Below are 21,229 nucleotides of genomic sequence, written 5' to 3'. Positions count from 1 at the left end.
CTGAATCCGAACCGAAATTTAGAAATACCCGAATGAGGTTGAAATCTTTGATCCCGAAAATCTGAAATCCGAGTAGGTATCCGAACACCTATCCCTAGAAATGAAATGAGGATGAGCTGAAGTTAGAAATTAGTTGGGCTTCTGCCCTGTCAACAAGAAAAAAACATAGGCTTTTTTTTTTTTTTTTTTTTTTGAACAACAGAAAAAAAAAAAAAAAAAAATAAAACATAGGCAGAAGTGTATTTTCTTAAGGGGGGGTTGTTTTGGATAAAATTTAAAACTAAGATGCGTGTTTTCTGTAGATTCAAAACAAATCGGAGAAAATTGCAAATATTTAAAGAATTTTGAGACATGGCGGTGTTGAACAGAGTCTTTAAATTTCTTAAAAATCCCCAATTGTTATCTTCCTCCCGCTTCTTGCCATTGCTGTATCGAGCTCTCCCTAGATCTCTTCATCTCTCGCCATGAAGCTCGTAAGGTATGTAATTTCTTTGTTATCTGCTTAATCTTTTTTCGCTTTCTATAATTTGAGTAATTCTTTTTTGGTTGCTTGATTTCGAATGGGGATTTTGATTATTCGCAGGTTTTTGATGAAATTGAACAATGAAACAGTTTCAGTAGAGCTTAAGAACGGAACCATAGTTCACGGAACCATCACAGGTACACGCTTCATCTACCATGGACCTGTGTTGCTTTTAGATTAGACAAAGTGTTGATTTTTTGTTTTGTTTTTATCCCTAGGAGTGCTTTGTTTCCTTGAGCAATACAAGTTGACTTGTCTCTACTGTTAATGTTTTCTCTTGTTTAGAATGCAAGCATCACTAGGCGGTTAATATCTACTTACAATGCAGGTGTAGATGTTAGTATGAACACACACTTAAAAGCAGTGAAACTCACTTTGAAAGGGAAGAATCCAGTCGCCTTAGACCACTTAAGTGTCAGGGGAAACAACATTCGCTATTATATTCTTCCAGACTCCTTGAATCTCGAGACTTTGCTTGTCGAAGACACACCACGAATCAAACCCAAAAAACCAACTGCAGGTAACATATAAGCATCTTTATTTCTCTACTTCTCCGTTCATTCTTAACCATGCCTTTTGGTTTTATTGCTTTCCTCTTCTCATCATCTTTTTTTTTTGTTGTCATTGATATCAGGTAAAGTTCCACCAGGTGGTCGTGGACGTGGGCGTGGTAGAGGTCGAGGACGTGGCGGCCGTTAAGCATTTTGCAGTGATCCCAAGTTTTTTTCTGTCTTGTTATCTTTTAAATTTTCATGATTTTAAAATTTGATACGTTATTGCCAAACTAATCAAACACGGAAACAGTCACTTTCGTTTATTATTGAGTTCATTACTTTATTACACAATCTGATAAGACTCAAGGTTCGACATTATTGGTTTTGACCTTTTCCAAGAATCTGGATATAGTCAAAGGTTAAACTAAGACATAGCCGTTCATCACAGTCACAGCTTTGCCAGTGAGCAAGACCCTCTGCTTCTCTTTATCGTAATGAACCTTCAGTTCTCCACTCCTACGCGAAGCCTACAAAAACACTTGCTCAATCATTAAACTGTGTGGTGCGTGCTTAAATTGCTAGCAAGTTACAGAGAGAGGAGTCAGTCACCGTGTAGGCGATGAAATCACATTTGTTCATCTTGAGACTCCAGTAATGTGCTAATGAACAATGTGCACTTCCACATGCAGAGTCCTGAATGACCAGAGAGCAGAGTAAAAGAGGTAAAGCTAACTTTTGGAGAGTTGCTCAAAGCTTCTGCCCATGGAAAATGCAGGATTAGTTTCTTAACCTCATTGAGCCCTAGCTTGGGAGCAAAGAGTCGACTGCAGAAATCATAAGTAGATCCCTCAGGAGCAGCTGCTGTAACAATCATCACTTTGCCGGGGCATTTCATGATTTCATCAGTTCTTGGCTGCAACTCAGCCACTGACTCCCAAGATGAAAGCACAACCTGTAATCAGATGGGAAAGAAACACTTAGAACATAGTTAAACCAGCCAAACTTACAAAGTTATATGTTTGCATAACCATGATTTGATCTGTTGAAGTTGATTTAGTAGCTCCCTTCAACGGTTGAAATACGAGTTTATCCTTTGTAGTTCCCCTGACATCAACAATGGTAGCTCCGTCCAAGGCTTTAGAGAACATGGAGAAATCATTGGAGCTGTACTCACAAGTTGTTATCACAGGGAAGTTAACTTCGATCAAGAAAGATCCTTTGGCTTCACAATCATCGACCCTTTTAGCAGTTAGAATCCCAGAGTTAGTGGAAAACTCGACAGTCTCAGACGAGCCAACCAAACCGTTTGAGAAGAGAGTATGAGCTGATGCTAATGTTCCATGACCACATATATCACGGTCTCTCTCATGGTCTTCTTCAAGAAAGCAAACTGCTGCTTGGTTCCCTTTGAAGGCTGACTCAGTGAATGCATCAACCTGTTTAGCAAACATTCTTTGGAAATGGAAACGAAGAAAGCTTTGGAAAGAGACTCAAACCAAAAGAAGAAGATAATAAAATTACCACAAAGTATTTCACAGGCCTCTTCATGATCTTCCTCTTCTTGCTATGAATTCCGAATCTCTCTCAACGTTTACTTATATTCAGCAACTCACACAACTTTTTGAAATAACGTGAATCACGTAGCCTATATTTTAAAGAAAAGAGGAGCATCCAAATATGCTTAGTTCTGTTATAAAAAAACAGGAGTAATTCTTGGGTTCACCCCCTAGGGTGAACCTCTAGGTTCACCAACCAATAGTGTTTGAGTATTTGATATTTGATATTTTTTAAAAAAGGAAACAACATTGAATTTCCAAATAAGATTATCTTTTTAAAATAAAACAATAAAAATACATAAAAATAGTTACAAAAAATAAATAAATAAATATTTTTAAGTCTTCAGCAAAATACTAAATCCTATACCCTAAATCTTAAACCCTAAACCTTAAATTTTGGATAAACTCTAAACGTTTGAAAATCTTAAACCCTAAATCATACATTAAAAACTAAATTTTAATAACACTAAACCTTAAATCCTAATCACTAAACCATGAACCCTTGGATAAACCCTGAACCCTTGGATAAATCATAAACTGTAAATCAAAAATATTTAAAATTAAACTCTAGAGTTTATGATTTATCCAAGGGTTCAGAGTTTACCTAAGGGTTTAGGGTTTAGTGATTAGGATTTAGGGTTTAGTGTTATTAAAATTTAGTTTTTAATGTATGATTTAGGGTTTAAGATTTTTAAACGTTTAGAGTTTACCCAAAGTTTAAGGTTTAGGGTTTAAGATTTAGGGTATAGGGTTTAGTATTTTGCTAAAGACTTAAAAATATTTATTTATTTATTTTTTGTAACTATTTTTATGTATTTTTATTGTTATATTTTAAAAAGATAATCTTATTTGAAAATTCAATGTTGTTTCCTTTTTTAAAAGATATCAAATATCAAATAATCAAACACTATTGGTTGGTGAACCTAGAGGTTCACCTTAGGGGGTGAACCCAAGAATTACTCAAAAAACAGGCAAGGTTTGGGCTATAGCCTTCAAAACATTTAAAATCTGGTTGATACCACGTTTTAGGAGTAAAGTATCTTTTTCTTCCCCTCATCAACCCATTATTTATGTTCCAAAAATGCATCGCCACAGATCTCCACCTAAAAAGAAAAAAAAAAGTTAGCCAGTCGTTACACATCGAGGCTATAGATGCATAAAAAGAAAAAGAAACAAGCCTCTTTCTGATGACTCTCTTCTTTACTCTTAAGTGAAAACTGAAAACCAAGTGAGGCTATAGATGCATAGTTTACCAATCGTTATACGTCCGTCATCATTGATTCTTATTGATCTCTCGTATAAAAATCAATATGATCTTGAACACATACTAAAATTTGTATTTGTTCCAAAGAATAGCATATAAAAGAGAAATGACAAATTAACATTCAATATAAATACACATATATCTATAAGGTTACATGTTTATGAACTAGAATTTAGATTTAAAGGATATGTTTTATGAGTTATTGTTTAAGGTGTAGGGAGGGTCTAGGGTATAGAATTAAGAGTATTATTATTTTTTATCTCTATAATATTATTTGAGAAGTCAATTTCCTCGGTGTCGCGCTCACGTTAATTGTTACGATTACAAAGATACTTTTAATAAATTAAAAATATTATATATGATTGCCATTATTAAATTTTTATTTATTTTTAATTAAATATTTCCTTTCCTTTATTATCTTTCCAAATAATATATAATAAAGTAAACATTAGTTAATGAACTATAAACTTTAAAAACGAAAAAATGTATCATATATAATTTGACTCATAAAAAAGAAAAGTTTCACAAAAAAAAATTATTAAAAGAAAAGATTCTAAAATTTAAGACGAAAATATAACACATACATAATTTGATTTCATAAAAAAGGAAAGTTTACAAAAATAATCTTAATATTAGAAATATATTCCTTTAAAAACGTAATCTTAAATAACATAGTATATATTTTAAAAGTAATAACAATATTTTCTTTATATCAAAATATAATTCTCAGATGATCAAAACTAAGTTAGATAACATAACATAAACTGAAATATTTTTAATGAACTAAAGTATTTTAAAACTAATATTAATGCGTTTTTTTAACATATGCTTTGCATAATAGTTTTCTAAACCAAATTTAAAATCTATAAATTTTGCATAATAATAATTTCTCAAAAACTTCACAAAATTTGGTTGGTATTTATTTTAAATATCAAATAAGATATTTTAAAATTTAATCTTAAGCAAGATAACCTTTATTAGAAAACAAAAATTATTTTTATTATTAGGCTTCGGTAGGACAGAAGTGCCAGCTCTACCATAAGGTAAATAAAGCTTGTGCTTTAGGCCACATAATCACTGAGGCCACAATGTATTAAAACGATTGTAGTTCAAAACTAAAACTATAAATAAAGCAAAAATCAAACTAAAGATTAAGCAAAACTAAGCTTTGATAATGGCAAAGTATAATATCTATAGTTCGCTTAAATATATTGATTTATAATATTTGAAAATATTTATGTAATTATTTTTATTATAATTATTTTTAATCAAATAATTACATAAATATTTTCAAATATTATAAATCAATATATTTAAGCGAACTATAGATATTATACTTTGCCATTATCAAAGCTTAGTTTTGCTTAATCTTTAGTTTGATTTTTGCTTTATTTATAGTTTTAGTTTTGAACTACAATCGTTTTAATACATTGTGGCCTCAGTGATTATGTGGCCTAAAGCACAAGCTTTATTTACCTTATGGTAGAGCTGGCACTTCTGTCCTACCGAAGCCTAAGCAGAATCCCAAGAAAATGATTCTTTAAGAACCAAATAAATACTTAAGAAAATGATTTTCTAAGAAACAAATAAATCTGTGAATCCAAAATATTTTATCTTATGAAACAGAAGGAATGGTATTTATTTGTTTCTTTTCTAATCAAAAAATATTTTGGTTAAATCACAAAAATTTTAAAACTTACTTTTTCAAAATGATATTATTATTAATATAAATATAAGACGATTTAACCAATCATAAATAGTGTAATAAAATATTATTGCTCAACTAGTTTTGAATAAAGTTAAATAAATATTTTAAAAGTAGCAAAATATTTTATATTTTGGAACAGTAAATCTCTTATAAAACTTCTTTTATTATGAAACGAAATGAATATGTAAATAAATCAAACAAATTAATTATACCTCACCGTATAAGAACAATGGCCAGCAATGAGATTTAGGTACGTTATTATAAAAACGACAAAGCTAGTTGAAAAACGGTGTGTTCTTTTGCGTATGTAGCTTTAATTTCTGGCTTCTCTGAAATGATCTGAAGCATTGTGAATCATGATTCTTGTGTCTTGGATTACGAATCATGGTGCTTCTCCTAGTTTCTTCTTCTTGCATTTAGTGCATTTGCTCCAAAAAATAATCTTACGATTTGTTTTTTTAAGAGAGAAATAACGATTTGTTTCTTTGTTTGCAAGTGATGATGAGCACACATGCAGAACCAGAGTATCAACCAATACACATAATCAATTGATTTCAAGCAATACAAAAGCAGCTAGGCCAGACAGATCTCTTAGTATTAATTTAATATAATAAAATATGCGGAGGAGATCTGATTTGGTTGTCCCATTTATTACATCGCAGAGGAGCACCATATCTTCTTATTGATACACATCATGTACAAGACAGATGGAAAATTACCACAAATACTATATTTTTAGTACCGTATCTTGTTATAGGTAACAGCTGTAACAAATTATATTTCATCTTTTATAAAATCTTGCTTTGTGACTCAACGTTATTGCAAGTCTGATATAGAAACGACACTCTTCAACGACCACTACATTCTATTATAAATAAACATATGCATTATTTTATCAAAAATCTGATCAAGCTTTTTTTTTGGTAATATGGCAAAGGTTATACTAAGACAGAGCCTTTCATCACAGTCACAGCTTTGCCAGTAAGCAAGACTCTCTGCTTCTCCTTATTATAATGAATCTTGAGTGTTCCACTCCTAGGCGAAGCCTATAACCAATTTTCAAAATTTCAGATCACTATTAGTATGGCAAGTAAAACATTTTAGCCTTAAAATGCTTGTAAATTGCATATTAGAGAGAGTGAGAGGGGACTGACCGCGTAAGCAACAAAGTCACACTTTTTCATCTTGAGGCTCCAATAATGTGCTAATGCACAATGTGCACTTCCACAGACAGGGCTCTGAATTAACACAAGCAGCTTCGGTGAGATTAAATAATCTATCCATTAACAAATGTAAATACAGATGGACATATGATCTTTTAACCTCATCAACTCCAATCTTGGGGCCGAAGACACGAGTAATGAAATCATAGTTAGATCCTGGAGGAGCAGCAGCAGTAACAACTAACATTTTACCGGGACATTTCAAGATATCATCCCTTATTGGCTGCAGTTTTTTGACAGATTCCCAAGATGGAAGTACAACCTTTAATAAGATAGATATATACAATGTTTTATTAAGATTAATAACAATAATGCAAATATTTTTCTAAAGGTTCTTGAAGTACATACGATGACTTTGTCGGTTGAAGCTGCCTTGGCAACTCCATTCAAGGCTTTTGAGACGGTGCTATCTGTTGTAGTTCCTTTGATGTCAACAATGGTAGCCCCGCTTAAGGCTTTGGAGAAGATGGAGACATCATTTGAGTTGTACTCACATGTAAGAATCTCAGGTAAACTCAGTTCGACCAAGAAGGATCCTTCTTCTGGAACCTTTTTAGCAATCAGAATCCCAGATTGGGTAGCAAACTCGACTGTGTCAGAGGAACCAACCAAACCGTTTGAGAAGAGAATATGAGCAGATGCTAATGTTGCATGGGCACAAATATCCATCTGTCAAAAAAAAATGGTGACTGCTAATCTAAATGAATGCAAATCATATGTGATTCAAAGAACGGTGCAAGACCTCGACTAAGCGTGTGAACCACCGGAGTATGAAACGTGGGGGATCAAGAGGATTGGATCCGGTGACCGGAGTAAGAAAACAAGTCATGGGAAGGTTGAACTCAGCGGCGAGGGACTGAAGCCAAGAGTCGTCTCTCTTGTTCTCCCTATCAAGAAAGCACACTACTGCTGGGTTCCCTTTGAAGGCTGAGTCAGTGAATGCATCAACCTGTTTATCAACCATCATCAATCTTGAGATGCTTAAAAAACATTATCACCTTATTAGAAAGAGAGAGAAAAAAATACAAAGAAGAAGAAGAGAGATCAGTTACCACAAAGTAGTTCACAGGTTTCTTCATGATCATATTTATGGCCATACCTCTTCTTCTTTCTTTTGATATCTGCCTCTTTACAACTTTCGCACACAGTTATATATATCAGAACATAAATGTAGAAATAAGACCTTGATTGTTTTAGAGGCAAGTTCTGCGTTTGCATTTACATGAGAAAAATGTTTTTAATAGGACAAAACTTAGGTTCATACTTTATGATGAACCTTTAAATTCACCATCTCTCTTATAACCAATTAAATTACCACCTAGATAATTAATAAAAAAATATTAAATTTTATTTAAAGAAATTAAAATAGTTGAAAAAAATGATGCCTAACAAAATTCTAAATTCAAAACTCTAAATCCTAAATTTATAAGCCGATAAATAAATGATATCTACTTCGGATTTGGAATCAACAAGGCGAGCATGTCCGGGGCTGACTGTGTGTTTTTTCCCAAGTTTCTGTCTACATTCGTCAGCATCATTGTCACTGTCTGATTCGGACGAGGAGCAATGTTCTACAATAACTTCAGTCAGCGATGGAACTGATTCAACCACAACTAACTGGATAGCTAACACAAAACCCTTCACAGCGATGGACTTCTGAGATAATGCTATCTCATCCCTCTCCTTAATGCTAGACATTAGCATATCAAACGCCATCCTTCTCCATGGGAACCGGAAAAACTCATCAATATCTTTAATCGCCTCCGCATGCTATCTCATTATCTTCATATTAAGATTTGTTGATAGAAGGACAGAGGATTGGAGCGCAAGACAAGCAATCTTAATCCGAATATTTGTATCCTGCACCGTCTTCTTTCGCAACATCTTAACAGCAGATTTTACGCTAACCACTTCTACTTTTCCAAATAACGTCGGCCAGTATGGCTTCTCATTGAGATTTGCCTTCATCTTCAATTTCCATTTTTTAGGATACTTACCACATGGAAGCCCTGTAACTATTGCAAACTCTCGCAACGAAAATCTTATGGGACTACCACCAAACTGGAACCACACTTCATGCTTCTTCTTAACTTTCAATTGTCTGAATAGTAAATACTTTGTAAACCTGTCCGAGAACGCATATTTTCAGCTATTTCCACAAGCTTCCCAAACGCCGATGCCCGAATAGCCTCAACCTCATTTTCATGAAGAGCATTCAGAATGAAGTTTATGCCTCTAGAAGATTGGTAAGTTAGAACCCTAACCCCGAGGGGTTCTTCTCCCTGCGCGAACATCATGTCTGGAATCGCCAAATCATCGCTGGTTTCAGATGAATCACGTAAGTCGAACATCTTGGAAGCCACCATTTTTGCCAAAGCCAATCGGATCTGAAATTTATGATCTTAAATTCTTTGGAGTTTTAATCTTTTCCTGTTCACGGAAGAGAAGAGTAAAGTCTTACTGGAAACTTTGGTTTCTTGCAATTTTCCAGGATATAAAAAAATTTGTTCTTACGGAAAATTATTATCTTTGACGCGTGTATGTGATACAATCATATATGTTGTCAGACGTAATCTTTTCATGAAAGGCATCGGTGGAAATAAGGAATTTGTAATAGTTGTTTTCCATATACCTAATATAATATGTTTCTATAGTCATCTAATGCAAATTCCCTTTATTATATTAGGACAATGTATGCATTTTTTGTTGGTCTAAAAAAACAATTATTCCTTTATTTTATTTTTAACAACTTGTTCCCCTTCCCCCATTTTTCATTTCGAGAAGAAATAGAAATTTATCACCAAAAACAATAAATGGGCCGAAGCCCGCATCAATTTAGGCCTCCGCTAATAATAATTCACGTCGGTCTTAATTCATGAAGCTGACAAAAACACCCTTATATTTTGCTAGCAAATAACGAAACTAGCCTCTCTCTCCCTCTGTTTCTTGGCCGCCTAAGTTACCTCCAATCCTAGACTTGGGTTCGGTCTTCTTCTCAATTAATAACTTCTCACAATTCTCAAAAAAAAATAAAAAAAAAAGGACTCAATCCGAATTGCGCCTTTTCCGTTCCCCTTTGCTCTGTCAAAATCAACCTCAAACGCAAAATCTGGGAAGGTCCGTTTCATCTTCTTCCTCTTTGCCTTTTTATTCGGATTCTTATTCAAAAACTTGTTAGTCTTTCTAATCTCCACGAAGGATTCATTCATCTACTCCAGCTCGTAGTTTTGTCATCCTGAAATATATACCGATTCGTATTTAGGGTTGCTTTCTTTCGATCTCTTCCTCTCCTCTCGAAATTAGGGTTTTATTTTATTTTAAATGGTTGGGTTGTTAATCCTAAAAACATAAACTTTTTTTATTTGCAGATTGATCTCGTAATTCACTGATGGGTTCCAAAATCGTCTTTCGATCTCTCACCGAGTTATTCCCTCAGGTAATCAAAAAAAAAGCTCTCATCTTTTTTAATCTCATTTTGATGATTCTAATGTGATTGATGCAGATTGATGCGAGGATTTTGAAAGCTGTTGCTATTGAGCACCCTAAAGACGCTGATCTTGCTGCTGCTGTTGTTATCTCTGAGATTGTTCCCAAGTTTTTCCCTGATGATGAGCACAACAAGACACCAGCATTGAAGGTCGAAGGTACTTGTTTCTTTTCTATTACTAACATTCATAGACGTTTATGTTCTGTCAATCTGGACTCTTTTTAATTATCATGCTGATGAATATGACTGTTGTAAATGCAGTAGGACGTGATATACCTAACGGTGGTTCAGAGACGGGTGCCTCTTCTTCAGGGACTATCCCTCTTGCTCTTGATGGAACAAGGTCCCCTGTTACTGAGCTGCTTTCTACTGAGAACCGGTTGACAAATGGTGATCTTGATATTCAGAGCAAATCAATGATCGGATCGGATGAGTCTAGAGTGGTTTCCTCAGCACATGCCGGAATCAAACTGACTAGCGATTGTTGGGAAGGTATTGATTTTCATTTTACAGGTAATCAAGCAGAGTCAAGCACAAGCGCAGTTTCAAAACGTGTTGTGCATAAACCTGCAGCAGACAATTCGGAATCTACACTGAATTCATCAGAGCGTTCAGATGATGTGAGAGAGGCTGCAAGTGGTTCATTGACTGGTGAAAACAGTGATGCAGAGTTGAGTGGCTCAGTTCTTGTGGAAGAGACTTCGAAGGGTTCCTTGGCAGTTGAAAATGGTGATTCAGAGCTGGCTGGTGCTTTTCGCTCTAGTGTTAGCAGATCAACTCAGGGATGCAAAATCGATCACCTCGAACAGATCATTGAAGATGCCAAAAGTAACAAGGTATGTTTTGGTATTGTGTTTCCTTGACGAAATTATGTAATATCGTTTCTTATTTGTATTTTGTTATTGTGTAGAGAACCTTGTTCATTGTGATGGAATCGATTATGAATCTGATGAGAGAAGTTGAGCTTCAAGAGAAGGAGGCAGAAAAGGTGAAGGAAGACGCTACTAGAGGAGGCTTTGATACCCTTAAAAAGGTTGAGGACCTGAAGAAGATCCTGGCACATGCCAAGGAGGGGAACGACATGGTAACTTCATTTAGCTGAGAATGTGCTAATAAGTGTTTGCTAATATGCTGGGGAATTAATCATTTTTAATGTACACAGGATGCTGGAGAAGTTTATGGGGAGAGGTCAGTTTTGGCCACTGAAGTTAATGAGCTTGAGAATCGCTTGCTCAGCTTATCAGAAGAACGTGACAAGTCTCTTTCTGTTCTTGACGAGGTCCGTACAAGTCATACCCTTTATGTTATCCTAATATTCCTTGCTTGATGACTTAGCTGGTTGTTTGTTTTCTACTTGTAGATGCGTGGAGTTCTGGAAATGAGACTAGCGGCAGCCCTGGAGATTAAAAATGCTGCTGAGAAAGAGATCCAAGAGAAAGAAGGTTGTGCACGAAAGGCACTTGCTGAGCAAGAAGCAATTATGGATAAAGTTGTCCAAGAATCAAAGCTTCTACAGAAGGAGGCTGAGGAAAACTCCAAGGTAACATCAGTACCTTTTGGATTGATAGAATGATTTTTAAGTCACAACTTCTTATGACATATCTTGTTATGTGTCTGCAGCTGCGAGAGTTCCTTATGGATCGTGGTCGGATAGTTGATTCTCTACAGTAAGTCCTCTTTACTCATCACTAATAATTTCGTTCATTGTCTTGTGAAGCATCAGGATGCGAAAGTATATATATAGATAAATGTTGATACATATTATGGTGAGTCTTGTCTGCTTATTTGTCTTGGCTCTTCCTTTTGAACAGAGGAGAAATCTATGTGATCTGTAAAGACATCCGGCTCTTGAAAGAGAAGTTCGACAATGGAGTGCCGTTGAGCCAATCAATCACCTCAAGCCAGACAAGCTGTAAACTAGCTTCTTCAGTATCATCCATGAAGAGCTTGTTGCTTGAGAAGCCTCTTGATCTATCTTATGAAGCACCTGAAGCCTCAGGAAACAACAACAAGAGCGCAGAAGCTTCAGTTAACGAGGGGAAAGAGGACGAACGTAAGGAGCTCCTGGAAGATGGCTGGGACATCTTTGACAAAGAAATAGAGCTCTAAATGGGACTTTGGGTTCTACATAGAAGAAGATTCAGTCTCTTTATAGAAATAAACTGGTGTTAAGAATAAAAGAGATGTGAAAGGGGTTTTGGGTTCTACATTTATTATATCCACTTTGCAGAGCAAAACTATAACGTGAAAAGGGGAACAAGAACAGCTTAATTTTTCTTGTGCATATATCTGGTATTTTCTGTTAAAAGCTTCATCCTGAACTTCTCATCATTCATTAATCCGTAATTTTATTAATATATAATATTGTGAAATACCTTAAATATAAATATAACATATTTTGTTTTAAAAAATCACATAAAACAAATTAAAAGACTTTCTTTGGGTAAGGTTTAAAGTATTATTTAGTACTTAGAGCGTATGATTAGGGTAAGGTTTAGAGCGTAAAGTAATTTAAATCATTTTACTATTTAGTGAATCTTATTTAGGATTTTTTTTCTCTTGTATATTATTTTGTTTTAAAAAAATTTGTGATATTTAAGAGATTTGCTCTATAATATCAATACTATTAAAAGGGAAGGAGTCCTAAAAAATCTACTTATACAAGGTTGTTGCACCTATTTATTTTTAGTCTCCTATAGTATACAACTAAATATTATTAACTATCCCCTATTATATAGCAACCAAATAATATCTTCTAACATTCAAATAAATCTCATCCACTTTAATAAGTCATGACTATCAATTTAACATATATATATTTGATATAAACGACACCAAAATTTCAATACGTAGGGGTCATTGTCATATATACCATCCTCCTCCATTAGATCAAAATTTTCTTACGAGATCAACTTTTGAAATATAAATGAGCCATGTCCTATTAAACATTATTGATCAAACCTGGAGAGTATTTTTCACCCAAAATTTTATAAAACGAATCAATAAATTTTGCCAGGTCTTGGGTTTTTGGACCTAATTAGGTATTTAGAAAAAATTATTTGAGTTCGGTTCGGTTTCTTTCGGATCTGGATGGTTTCGACTCCATAATTCAAATACCTATTAAATATATGTTATTTTTTGTATGTAACGGGTATGGATCCGTTCAGATATTTAGGACTCAAATAAAACTCGATAAACATAAATATACTTGAAACACGAAAAAATATCCAAAATCTAAATAAATACCTGAAAATCAGAAAATACTCAAAAGACCTAAAATTGTACTTGAAATCTGACCCGAAGAACCAAAAAATACCCAAAATTTTATCTGAATACCCAAATATATTTTTAAAATACTCGAAATCCAAAACTATAACCGGAATTTCAAACCAAAACTCAAAAATATATGTATACCAAAAAAATATCCAAAATACACAAATATATATAATTTACACAAATATTTTGGGTACTTTGGCTTCCAAACGGGTTTCGGATAGGTCTCAGACGCGAACAGAGACCCACATTTCCAAAAAAAAATACGTATTTTTCTCTGGACCCGACGCGAACCGAACCAGAATTTTCGAGTTGATTTTGGTTTGGTTTTTCGGGATCCATGTAAAATACCCATGCGTAAGAGAGAATTACATAAGATTTATACAGAATTCCAAATAAAGTAATTCATGAATTATATAATCTTTTTTAAAATTATTTATTTTATATAATTTGACTTTGTAAAATAATAATGTAAAACAATCACACAATACTAATTCATATCAAAATTTGTTATAACAAAAGAACCCGTTTTATATTATATTATCTGTATGGATGATTATCTCATCTTTTGTATGATTATATCATTTTATCACACAACCAAACGTGTTTACAAGTTTTAACGACAGGGTAAATCCGAGGATAATTACTTGATTTTGTTAAGCCCTAAAGGAATTGGACTATAGGGATAATTTACTTTTTAACATAAACATAGCTTGAGACTTACGTTGTTAGTTTATACGATCTTCATATCTTATTCTCATTACCCTAAGTTGAGCAGTCTATAATGGCGTCTTTGATGTTTACTGTTTCGACGTCTCCTCTCCTCCATCCTAGCATCCGCAACAATGCTTTCATGCCCCGCAGATGCATCGGCCACATTCGTTTACACACCACTCCATCTATACGTGGCTGCACTCTCTCCATTCGCTCCTCTTCTTCTCCGGATGCTGGATTTACCTGTATTGATGGAAAGAAAGAGGGAAAAAGTATTAGTGATGAAATCAAAATCGAAGTTTCAAGAATGGATGCATCAATCCATGTGGTCCCTGGATTAGCTGTAATCCTCGTTGGGGACAGAGAAGACTCCGCAAGTTATGTGAGGAACAAAAAGAAAGCTTGTGAATCCGCTGGGATTAAATCGGTTGATGTTTGTCTACCTGAAGATTCCTCAGAGGAAGAGGTGTTGAAATATGTTTTAAGCTTCAACAATGATCCTACTATCCATGGAATCCTTGTTCAGTTGCCTCTACCATCGGTACAATGTTTTCTCTCACTCTTGGTCTTCATCTTCATCATATCTATTACTAATCAGAATGTATGTATTTTTATTTTTTGTCAAACGGAATGCTATATTATATGTATATGCAGCATTTGAATGAACACAACATTTTGAAAGCGATTAATCCAAAGAAAGACGTTGATGGATTTCACCCACAAAATATGGGACTTCTCGCCATGCGGGGACGTGAACCCGATTTTGTTCCGTGTACTCCAAAGGGATGCATCGAGTTATTGCACAGATACAACGTTGAGATCGAAGGAAAAAGAGCTGTTGTTATCGGAAGGAGTAACATTGTTGGTATGCCAGTTGCTCACTTACTACAGGTAATTAAGATGATGCATAATATTGATATTGTTATTGTTTTCATTTGGATATTTGATAATTAATTTGTTACATTTTTTTTTGGTAAATTGTGTAGAATGAGGATGCAACTGTTACCACTATCCATTCAAAAACCAAGAACCCTGAAGAAATCACACGGGAAGCTGATATCCTAATCGCAGCGGCTGGGCAACCAAACATGGTTAGAGGAAGCTGGATAAAACCAGGAGCAGTCGTCATTGATGTTGGGATTAATCACATTGATGTAAGTGAACAAAGCAGTTATACGGTGGCGGTTTAAATCAATGTAGTGTGTGACATTCATATACTATGAACTGCAGGATCTAAATGCTCCACGTGGCCGTCGAGTGGTTGGGGACGTTTGCTATGAGGAGGCTTGCAAAGTTGCATCAGCCATCACACCAGTTCCTGGTGGTGTAGGACCAATGACCATAGCGATGCTTCTATCCAACACTTTAACATCGGCTAAGAGAATCCACGAATTCGAGTGACCTTTGAGGAAGATTGATGGCACTTTTTTTAATTACCAGTTTTGCTCTTTTGGATCCAATAGTTTATCTGGTCTTTTCATAAAATGCACCCCAACAGAGTTTTAGGTGGGATATAAAATTTGTTATTGTTTTACATTTGTTTACTTCTTGTCTATTTGTTTTTGTCATTTGATTCAGAACTAGTTTGAACTGATCCTAAACTTAGATTTTAAATTACACCATTAATAACGATGACTTATTTTTGTTGGTATCTAAAAGAAGGGCCAAAACCTTTTGGCTTGTTTATAGAGTTGACATAGTATCCTACGCCAAACGACAGTAACTAGTAAGCAGCAGCTATCTCGACTGCATTTAGCTCTTGCCTATCTCCAAGGACCTTGAGTGAAATCAGATACGAACCAAAAATACGTTTGTTCTTCACTTTATAGAGCAAAACTTGGATCGTTGAGCTATTCTACACCATTAGTATTGATTTCTTGTTTTCTTCTCTCTTGTTGTACATTTGATTCATTACTTTTTATTTTATTTTTGTTACTCTTATTGGAAGTAGCAAACAAAGCCTTGCTAGTTTGTAATCAAATTACTAATTATCCTTTTATGTTTCTTGCATACATGAGGATTGTTAAGACATTGTCCAGGATGGAATGTTGAATATACCGTACATGTTGATGAATCTCTTAATATTAAGTTTATTTATCAACTTCATGGTATAGAGCTGACCAATCATTATTATGAAATCAGTGATGTTCTAGCTCAACGACATCGATTTAACCAAGCATAATTTTTTTTCGATTTTCTAAGTTGACAATGGTAATATTGAAATTGTTTTTAGACTGATACTAGAATTTTTACCATGGTACTATAACGACACCGTTTTTTTTTTTGCTTTTTCATGATTTTTATCCTCGGAGGGATGATCGAAGGAGAAACATGAAGCATTATGTTGGACTGTTGGAGGACGGGACAGAACAAATGAGAATGTTCTGTTGTATTGTCTTGTTTTACGCCATGTCATCATCTCCTTCCTCGAGACCGTTGGTTGATTCAGCAAAGATGAGAGGTCCACAAAAATCTTCAAACCTAAACATTTTCAAAGGCGCAATTCTCTCTCGTCTTCTCCTCTTCTCCCATGAATCCATTCTCCAACACTCTTTCTCTCCCCAAAACGCCAACTTTTTTTTCTCTTTCTCGCATTCCATTTTCTCGGGAAAATATCTGAGAAAAACATAACCCAATCACCAAGTTTCTCCCATTTTTTTATTTTCTTGATCTTACCAAAGAGATGGCTTCTTTACAAGACATTGGTTTCTCTGCAGCGATAAACCTAATGTCTGCATTTGCATTCCTCTTTGCGTTTGCCATGCTTAGGCTTCAGCCTGTTAACGATAGAGTCTACTTCCCTAAATGGTATCTCAAAGGGATACGAGGAAGCCCCACGCGTTCCAGAGGAGTCATGAACAGATTCGTTAACTTAGATTGGACTACTTACGTCAAGTTTCTTAACTGGATGCCTGCAGCTCTTAGAATGCCTGAGCCTGAGCTTATTGAACACGCAGGGCTTGACTCTGCTGTATACATCCGCATCTACCTTCTTGGGTACGCAACTAGTTTTTAGTATCTGGTCTTTCCTTTTTTTTTTAATTACAGAACACTTTCTATTCAGGTATGAAACATGTTTTAGATGCTCCTTTGGTTTCTCACATGCATTGTCTTGGCTAGGCGTAGGCATTTTTAACTAAACCCGAAATCCGAACCAAACCCAAATCCAAATAGAAAAAACTGAAATCCGATCTGAACCATTATAAGGAAATACTTAAATGGGGCCTTAGAGTTAGATACTTTCGGGTTAAGGTACAATAGAACGAACATCCGAACATCCGAAAATATCCGAAATTAGTCAGTTGGTTTTTCACATGTGTTAAGGTAGTTTAGATAATTTAGAATATTTAGAGATTTTTGTATTTTCTTGTTACCTTCTTGGGTATGTAACTATCCAAGAAAAAAGTTTCTAGTGAGGCTTAGAACGTGATTTAGATGGTTCTTTGGTTTCTCAGATGCATTGTCTTGGTTTGGCATGGAGAGGCTAAGTTTTTGTTCTTTTGTTGAAATGCAGGTTGAAAATGTTTGTCCCTATAACAGTATTTGCTTTTGGAGTATTGGTTCCTGTTAATTGGACTGGAGAAACGTTAGATAAGATCGATGACTTGACATTTAGTAATGTGGATAAATTATCAATATCAAATGTTCCACCAGGATCACCGAGGTATTAGATACATGTCTATATCTGGTTGACTGTTATCGGCAAGTTAAATACAGTTTCATTAACATATATATATTCACATTAAAAAAAGGATTTGATTTCCATTGAAGTATTATCAATTTTTTTGTGTATTTTATCATCTAGGACGGCTAAAGTTTATTGGTTGCAGGTTTTGGGCACATTTAAGTATGACATACGTTTTCTCAATATGGGCTTGTTACGTGTTATATATGGAGTACAAGACTGTGGCTACTATGAGACTGAGACATTTAGCATCTGAAACTCGTCGTCCTGATCAACTCACCGTGAGTTATTCCATCTTTTTATCTATCTGTTATGCTCTTTTTGCTTTGTTCTTTATAGTATTGGCATTTATGTTTTTGTAGGTACTTGTGAGAAATGTTCCTCCAGATCCAGATGAATCAGTTAACGAGCATGTTGAGCACTTCTTCTGTGTAAATCATCCAGATCATTATCTTTGTCATCAGGTAATGTTTCTTTAGCTGGCTGAGATTTATAACCATTTTGTAATTCATTAGTTGACAATTGACATAGAGGTTAAAGAAACTATGTCATGCATGTTCTTAGGTAGTGTACAATGCAAATGACCTTGCAAAAGTAGTAGCACAGAGAAAAGCCATGCAAAATTGGGTGACTTATTACGAGAACAAATACGAGAGGAAGCCATCAAGTAGACCAACAACAAAGGTACTCTCTGACTCTTGCAAGCCTCTTTTGACCACAGTGATTTAGTTATTTAGTTTATTATATAGACAGGTTACGGAGGTTTTTGGGGAACTACAGTAGATGCAATAGACTTCTATACTTCCAAGCTACAAAATCTAGCCGAGCAAGTATGTACACTCACATTTACTAAACATTTTCATGTTAATCATAACCTTATCAGGTGCATTTGTAAATGGTTTACAGGAGGCTGTAGAAAGAGAAAAGATCATGAACGATCCAATGGCTATAGTTCCAGCAGCATTTGTTTCTTTCAGATCACGGTGGGGAACAGCTGTTTGTGCTCAGACACAACAATGTCATAACCCCACAATATGGTTGACAGAATGGGCTCCTGAACCAAGAGATGTGTTCTGGGATAATCTTGCTATTCCATATGTTGAGCTCTCAATAAGAAGACTGCTCACAACCATTGCACTCTTCTTTCTTATTTTCTGCTTCATGATTCCTATAGCTTTCGTTCAGTCTCTTGCCAATCTTGAAGGAATCCAAAAAGTTCTCCCTTTCTTGAAGCCCCTTATAGAGATGTAAGTCATTCAGTTATCCACTTATTAGTACATTTTCACTTATTCTGTTCACCTTTTTGTTCATTTTCAGGAAGACTGTAAAGTCTGTAATCCAAGGGTTTCTTCCAGGAATAGCCTTGAAGATCTTTCTCATCATACTTCCAACTCTTCTGATGACTATGTCTCAGATTGAAGGATATACATCACTTTCTTATTTAGATAGAAGATCAGCAGAGAAGTACTTCTGGTTCATTATTGTCAATGTCTTTCTTGGAAGTATCATTACAGGGACAGCGTTTCAGCAGCTTAAATCTTTCCTTGAGCAACCACCAACAGAGTAAGTACTTAGAAATGTTCATGAATTGTAAGACATAAAACTAGCCATGCCGGTTTATTCGGGTCGGGTAGTTTCGGTCTTGGGTAGTTAGGTTTGGTTTTTGGTTAGTTTCGGTTTTAATTTTATTTCCGAAATAACTGATTTGCTTGGTTTCAGTTAGAATTCAGTATAATTTTCAAAAAGATAAATGTGTTAGTTTGGTCAATTCAGTTCGGTTATTTTGGCTAGTTTTGGATAATTCGGTTTTCTTCTCAACATCGAAAACTGAAACCGAACCGAGAACCGCATTTTCAAAATCCAACCAAACTCAAAATTGTAACCGAATTAAAAACCAAAAAAATTGGTTTGGTTCGGCTGGTTTGGTTCAGACAAAATCCGCATGCCTACATAAAACATTGATGTCTACCTTTTTCTCGTTTTACTTCAGGATTCCTAAAACAGTTGGTGTTTCAATCCCAATGAAAGCCACATTCTTCATCACATATATCATGGTTGATGGTTGGGCTGGCATTGCAGCTGAGATACTCAGACTTGTTCCATTAGTTGTTTTTCATCTGAAAAATGCTTTTTTGGTCAAGACTGAACAAGACAGGCAGCAAGCAATGGATCCAGGTCATTTGGACTTTGCAACATCTGAGCCTAGGATTCAGTTTTATTTCTTGCTAGGTCTTGTATATGCTGCTGTTGCTCCCATCCTTCTTCCATTCATTATCGTCTTCTTCGCCTTCTCCTATGTTGTGTTCCGGCATCAGGTACCTTCAAAATCTAGAGAGCATTTTTATTAATTATGCGCCTGAGACTGTATACTTAAAGCTCTTTGTTCTTTCTCTTTTGTTGCAAGGTTATAAATGTCTATGATCAGAAATATGAGAGTGGTGCAAGATACTGGCCAGACGTGCATAGACGATTGACCATATGTTTAATAATATCACAGCTTCTGATGATGGGTTTGCTCAGTACAAAGAAACTAGCTAAAGTAACAGTTCTGCTACTCCCTCAGCCTATCTTGACCATCTGGTTTTACAGATACTGTGCAGGACGGTTTGAATCAGCCTTCTCAAGATTCCCTTTGCAGGTGATAAGTCAAGGCTCTTGAGACAATAGCTGTCCTAAAGATATATATGTAACTGCTTAAACTGATTTATTTTTGTATTATCAGGAAGCAATGGTGAAGGATACACTAGAAAAAGCGACAGAACCAAACTTAAACCTCAAGGAATATCTGAAAGACGCTTACGTGCATCCGGTTTTCAAAGGCAAGGACCTTGACCGACCACGAGTAGTAGATGAAGAAGAGAGCAATCCTCTTGTACCAACAAGAAGGACTTCTCAAGCCACGACCAGATACAACTCAGAAGCTAGTAGCACTACGAACACTCCTGTAGCCAACAAGCATAGTGGCTCTCCTGGAACAATGTAACGCGCTCCTGTTGTGTCTCTTGTTGATATTGTAACAGTTTTAAATTTTGTTTGATGATATGTTTAGGGAGTTTGGTCATTTGGATATATAATTGTTGTTTCATTACATTAATTAAATTCTCAAGACCTTTGCTTGTTGTGTACTAATAGCCAGCTTTATCAAAGATTCTAACTTTGCCTACAATTAAGTTACAAATCCTTTAATTAAGTAGTCAAAAGGGTGGTAAACCAAAGTATTGCCGCATTTTTAAGAAAAGAAAATTTGACAAATTCATACTATATTATTTTTAATTAGTTGACGTTTATGACCGAACACAAAT

The 21,229-nt window shown here is 35.1% G+C and overlaps 6 protein-coding genes across 10 annotated transcripts; 4 read left to right on the top strand and 2 right to left on the bottom strand.

Moving 5' to 3' along the window:
* Positions 1-363: 363 nt before the first annotated feature.
* LOC106443789 (small nuclear ribonucleoprotein SmD1b) lies at positions 364-1,340 on the top strand. Its single transcript, XM_013885342.3, has 4 exons — positions 364-478; positions 584-660; positions 852-1,043; positions 1,158-1,340. The coding sequence occupies exons 1-4, from the start codon at positions 465-467 to the stop codon at positions 1,220-1,222; spliced, it is 348 nt and encodes a 115-aa protein (XP_013740796.1). The 5' UTR covers positions 364-464; the 3' UTR covers positions 1,223-1,340.
* LOC106385722 (uncharacterized isomerase BH0283) lies at positions 1,323-2,715 on the bottom strand. Its single transcript, XM_048776099.1, has 5 exons — positions 2,539-2,715; positions 2,046-2,453; positions 1,808-1,969; positions 1,627-1,710; positions 1,323-1,544 (listed from the first exon to the last, which is right to left on the bottom strand). Exons 1-5 carry the CDS (start codon positions 2,563-2,565, stop codon positions 1,437-1,439), a joined length of 789 nt encoding a protein of 262 aa, XP_048632056.1. The 5' UTR covers positions 2,566-2,715; the 3' UTR covers positions 1,323-1,436.
* A 3,584-nt stretch (positions 2,716-6,299) lies between these two features.
* On the bottom strand, positions 6,300-7,981 carry LOC106443791 (uncharacterized isomerase BH0283). Of its 2 annotated transcripts, none has more exons than XM_013885345.3 (6): positions 7,821-7,981; positions 7,511-7,717; positions 7,117-7,437; positions 6,869-7,030; positions 6,700-6,783; positions 6,300-6,591 (listed from the first exon to the last, which is right to left on the bottom strand). In XM_013885345.3, exons 1-6 carry the CDS (start codon positions 7,863-7,865, stop codon positions 6,484-6,486), a joined length of 927 nt encoding a protein of 308 aa, XP_013740799.2. In that variant the 5' UTR covers positions 7,866-7,981; the 3' UTR covers positions 6,300-6,483. The 2 variants fall into 2 exon arrangements, with proteins under 2 accessions (XP_013740799.2, XP_022573325.2); XM_022717604.2 differs by having other exon boundaries at positions 6,869-6,991.
* Positions 7,982-9,692: 1,711 nt separating this feature from the next.
* Positions 9,693-12,539, top strand: LOC106438713 (myosin heavy chain, non-muscle). 4 transcript variants are annotated; one of them, XM_013879969.3, is made up of 10 exons: positions 9,693-9,885; positions 10,137-10,204; positions 10,271-10,412; positions 10,517-10,747; positions 10,829-11,091; positions 11,166-11,339; positions 11,418-11,534; positions 11,616-11,795; positions 11,876-11,922; positions 12,067-12,539. In XM_013879969.3, the coding sequence occupies exons 2-10, from the start codon at positions 10,157-10,159 to the stop codon at positions 12,362-12,364; spliced, it is 1,500 nt and encodes a 499-aa protein (XP_013735423.2). In that variant the 5' UTR covers positions 9,693-9,885; positions 10,137-10,156; the 3' UTR covers positions 12,365-12,539. The 4 variants fall into 4 exon arrangements, with proteins under 4 accessions (XP_013735423.2, XP_013735422.2, XP_013735420.2 ...); XM_013879968.3 differs by having other exon boundaries at positions 10,520-11,091; XM_013879966.3 differs by having other exon boundaries at positions 10,517-11,091.
* A 1,599-nt stretch (positions 12,540-14,138) lies between these two features.
* On the top strand, positions 14,139-16,357 carry LOC106443792 (bifunctional protein FolD 4, chloroplastic-like). The gene is made up of 4 exons (XM_013885346.3): positions 14,139-14,783; positions 14,897-15,133; positions 15,229-15,396; positions 15,473-16,357. Exons 1-4 carry the CDS (start codon positions 14,313-14,315, stop codon positions 15,641-15,643), a joined length of 1,047 nt encoding a protein of 348 aa, XP_013740800.2. The 5' UTR covers positions 14,139-14,312; the 3' UTR covers positions 15,644-16,357.
* Positions 16,358-16,637: 280 nt separating this feature from the next.
* Positions 16,638-21,047, top strand: LOC106443793 (CSC1-like protein At4g02900). Its single transcript, XM_013885347.3, has 11 exons — positions 16,638-17,239; positions 17,757-17,906; positions 18,073-18,208; positions 18,290-18,391; positions 18,492-18,611; positions 18,677-18,757; positions 18,834-19,174; positions 19,245-19,490; positions 19,918-20,242; positions 20,332-20,565; positions 20,650-21,047. Exons 1-11 carry the CDS (start codon positions 16,926-16,928, stop codon positions 20,908-20,910), a joined length of 2,310 nt encoding a protein of 769 aa, XP_013740801.2. The 5' UTR covers positions 16,638-16,925; the 3' UTR covers positions 20,911-21,047.
* The last annotated feature ends 182 nt before the right edge of the window (positions 21,048-21,229 follow it).

Source organism: Brassica napus, chromosome A3 (assembly GCF_020379485.1).
Source record: "Brassica napus cultivar Da-Ae chromosome A3, Da-Ae, whole genome shotgun sequence".
In the NCBI taxonomy this organism is placed as follows: Eukaryota; Viridiplantae; Streptophyta; class Magnoliopsida; order Brassicales; family Brassicaceae; genus Brassica; species Brassica napus.
Note: the sequence above shows the minus strand (reverse complement) of the source record. Positions and strands in the feature narration are given on the sequence as shown.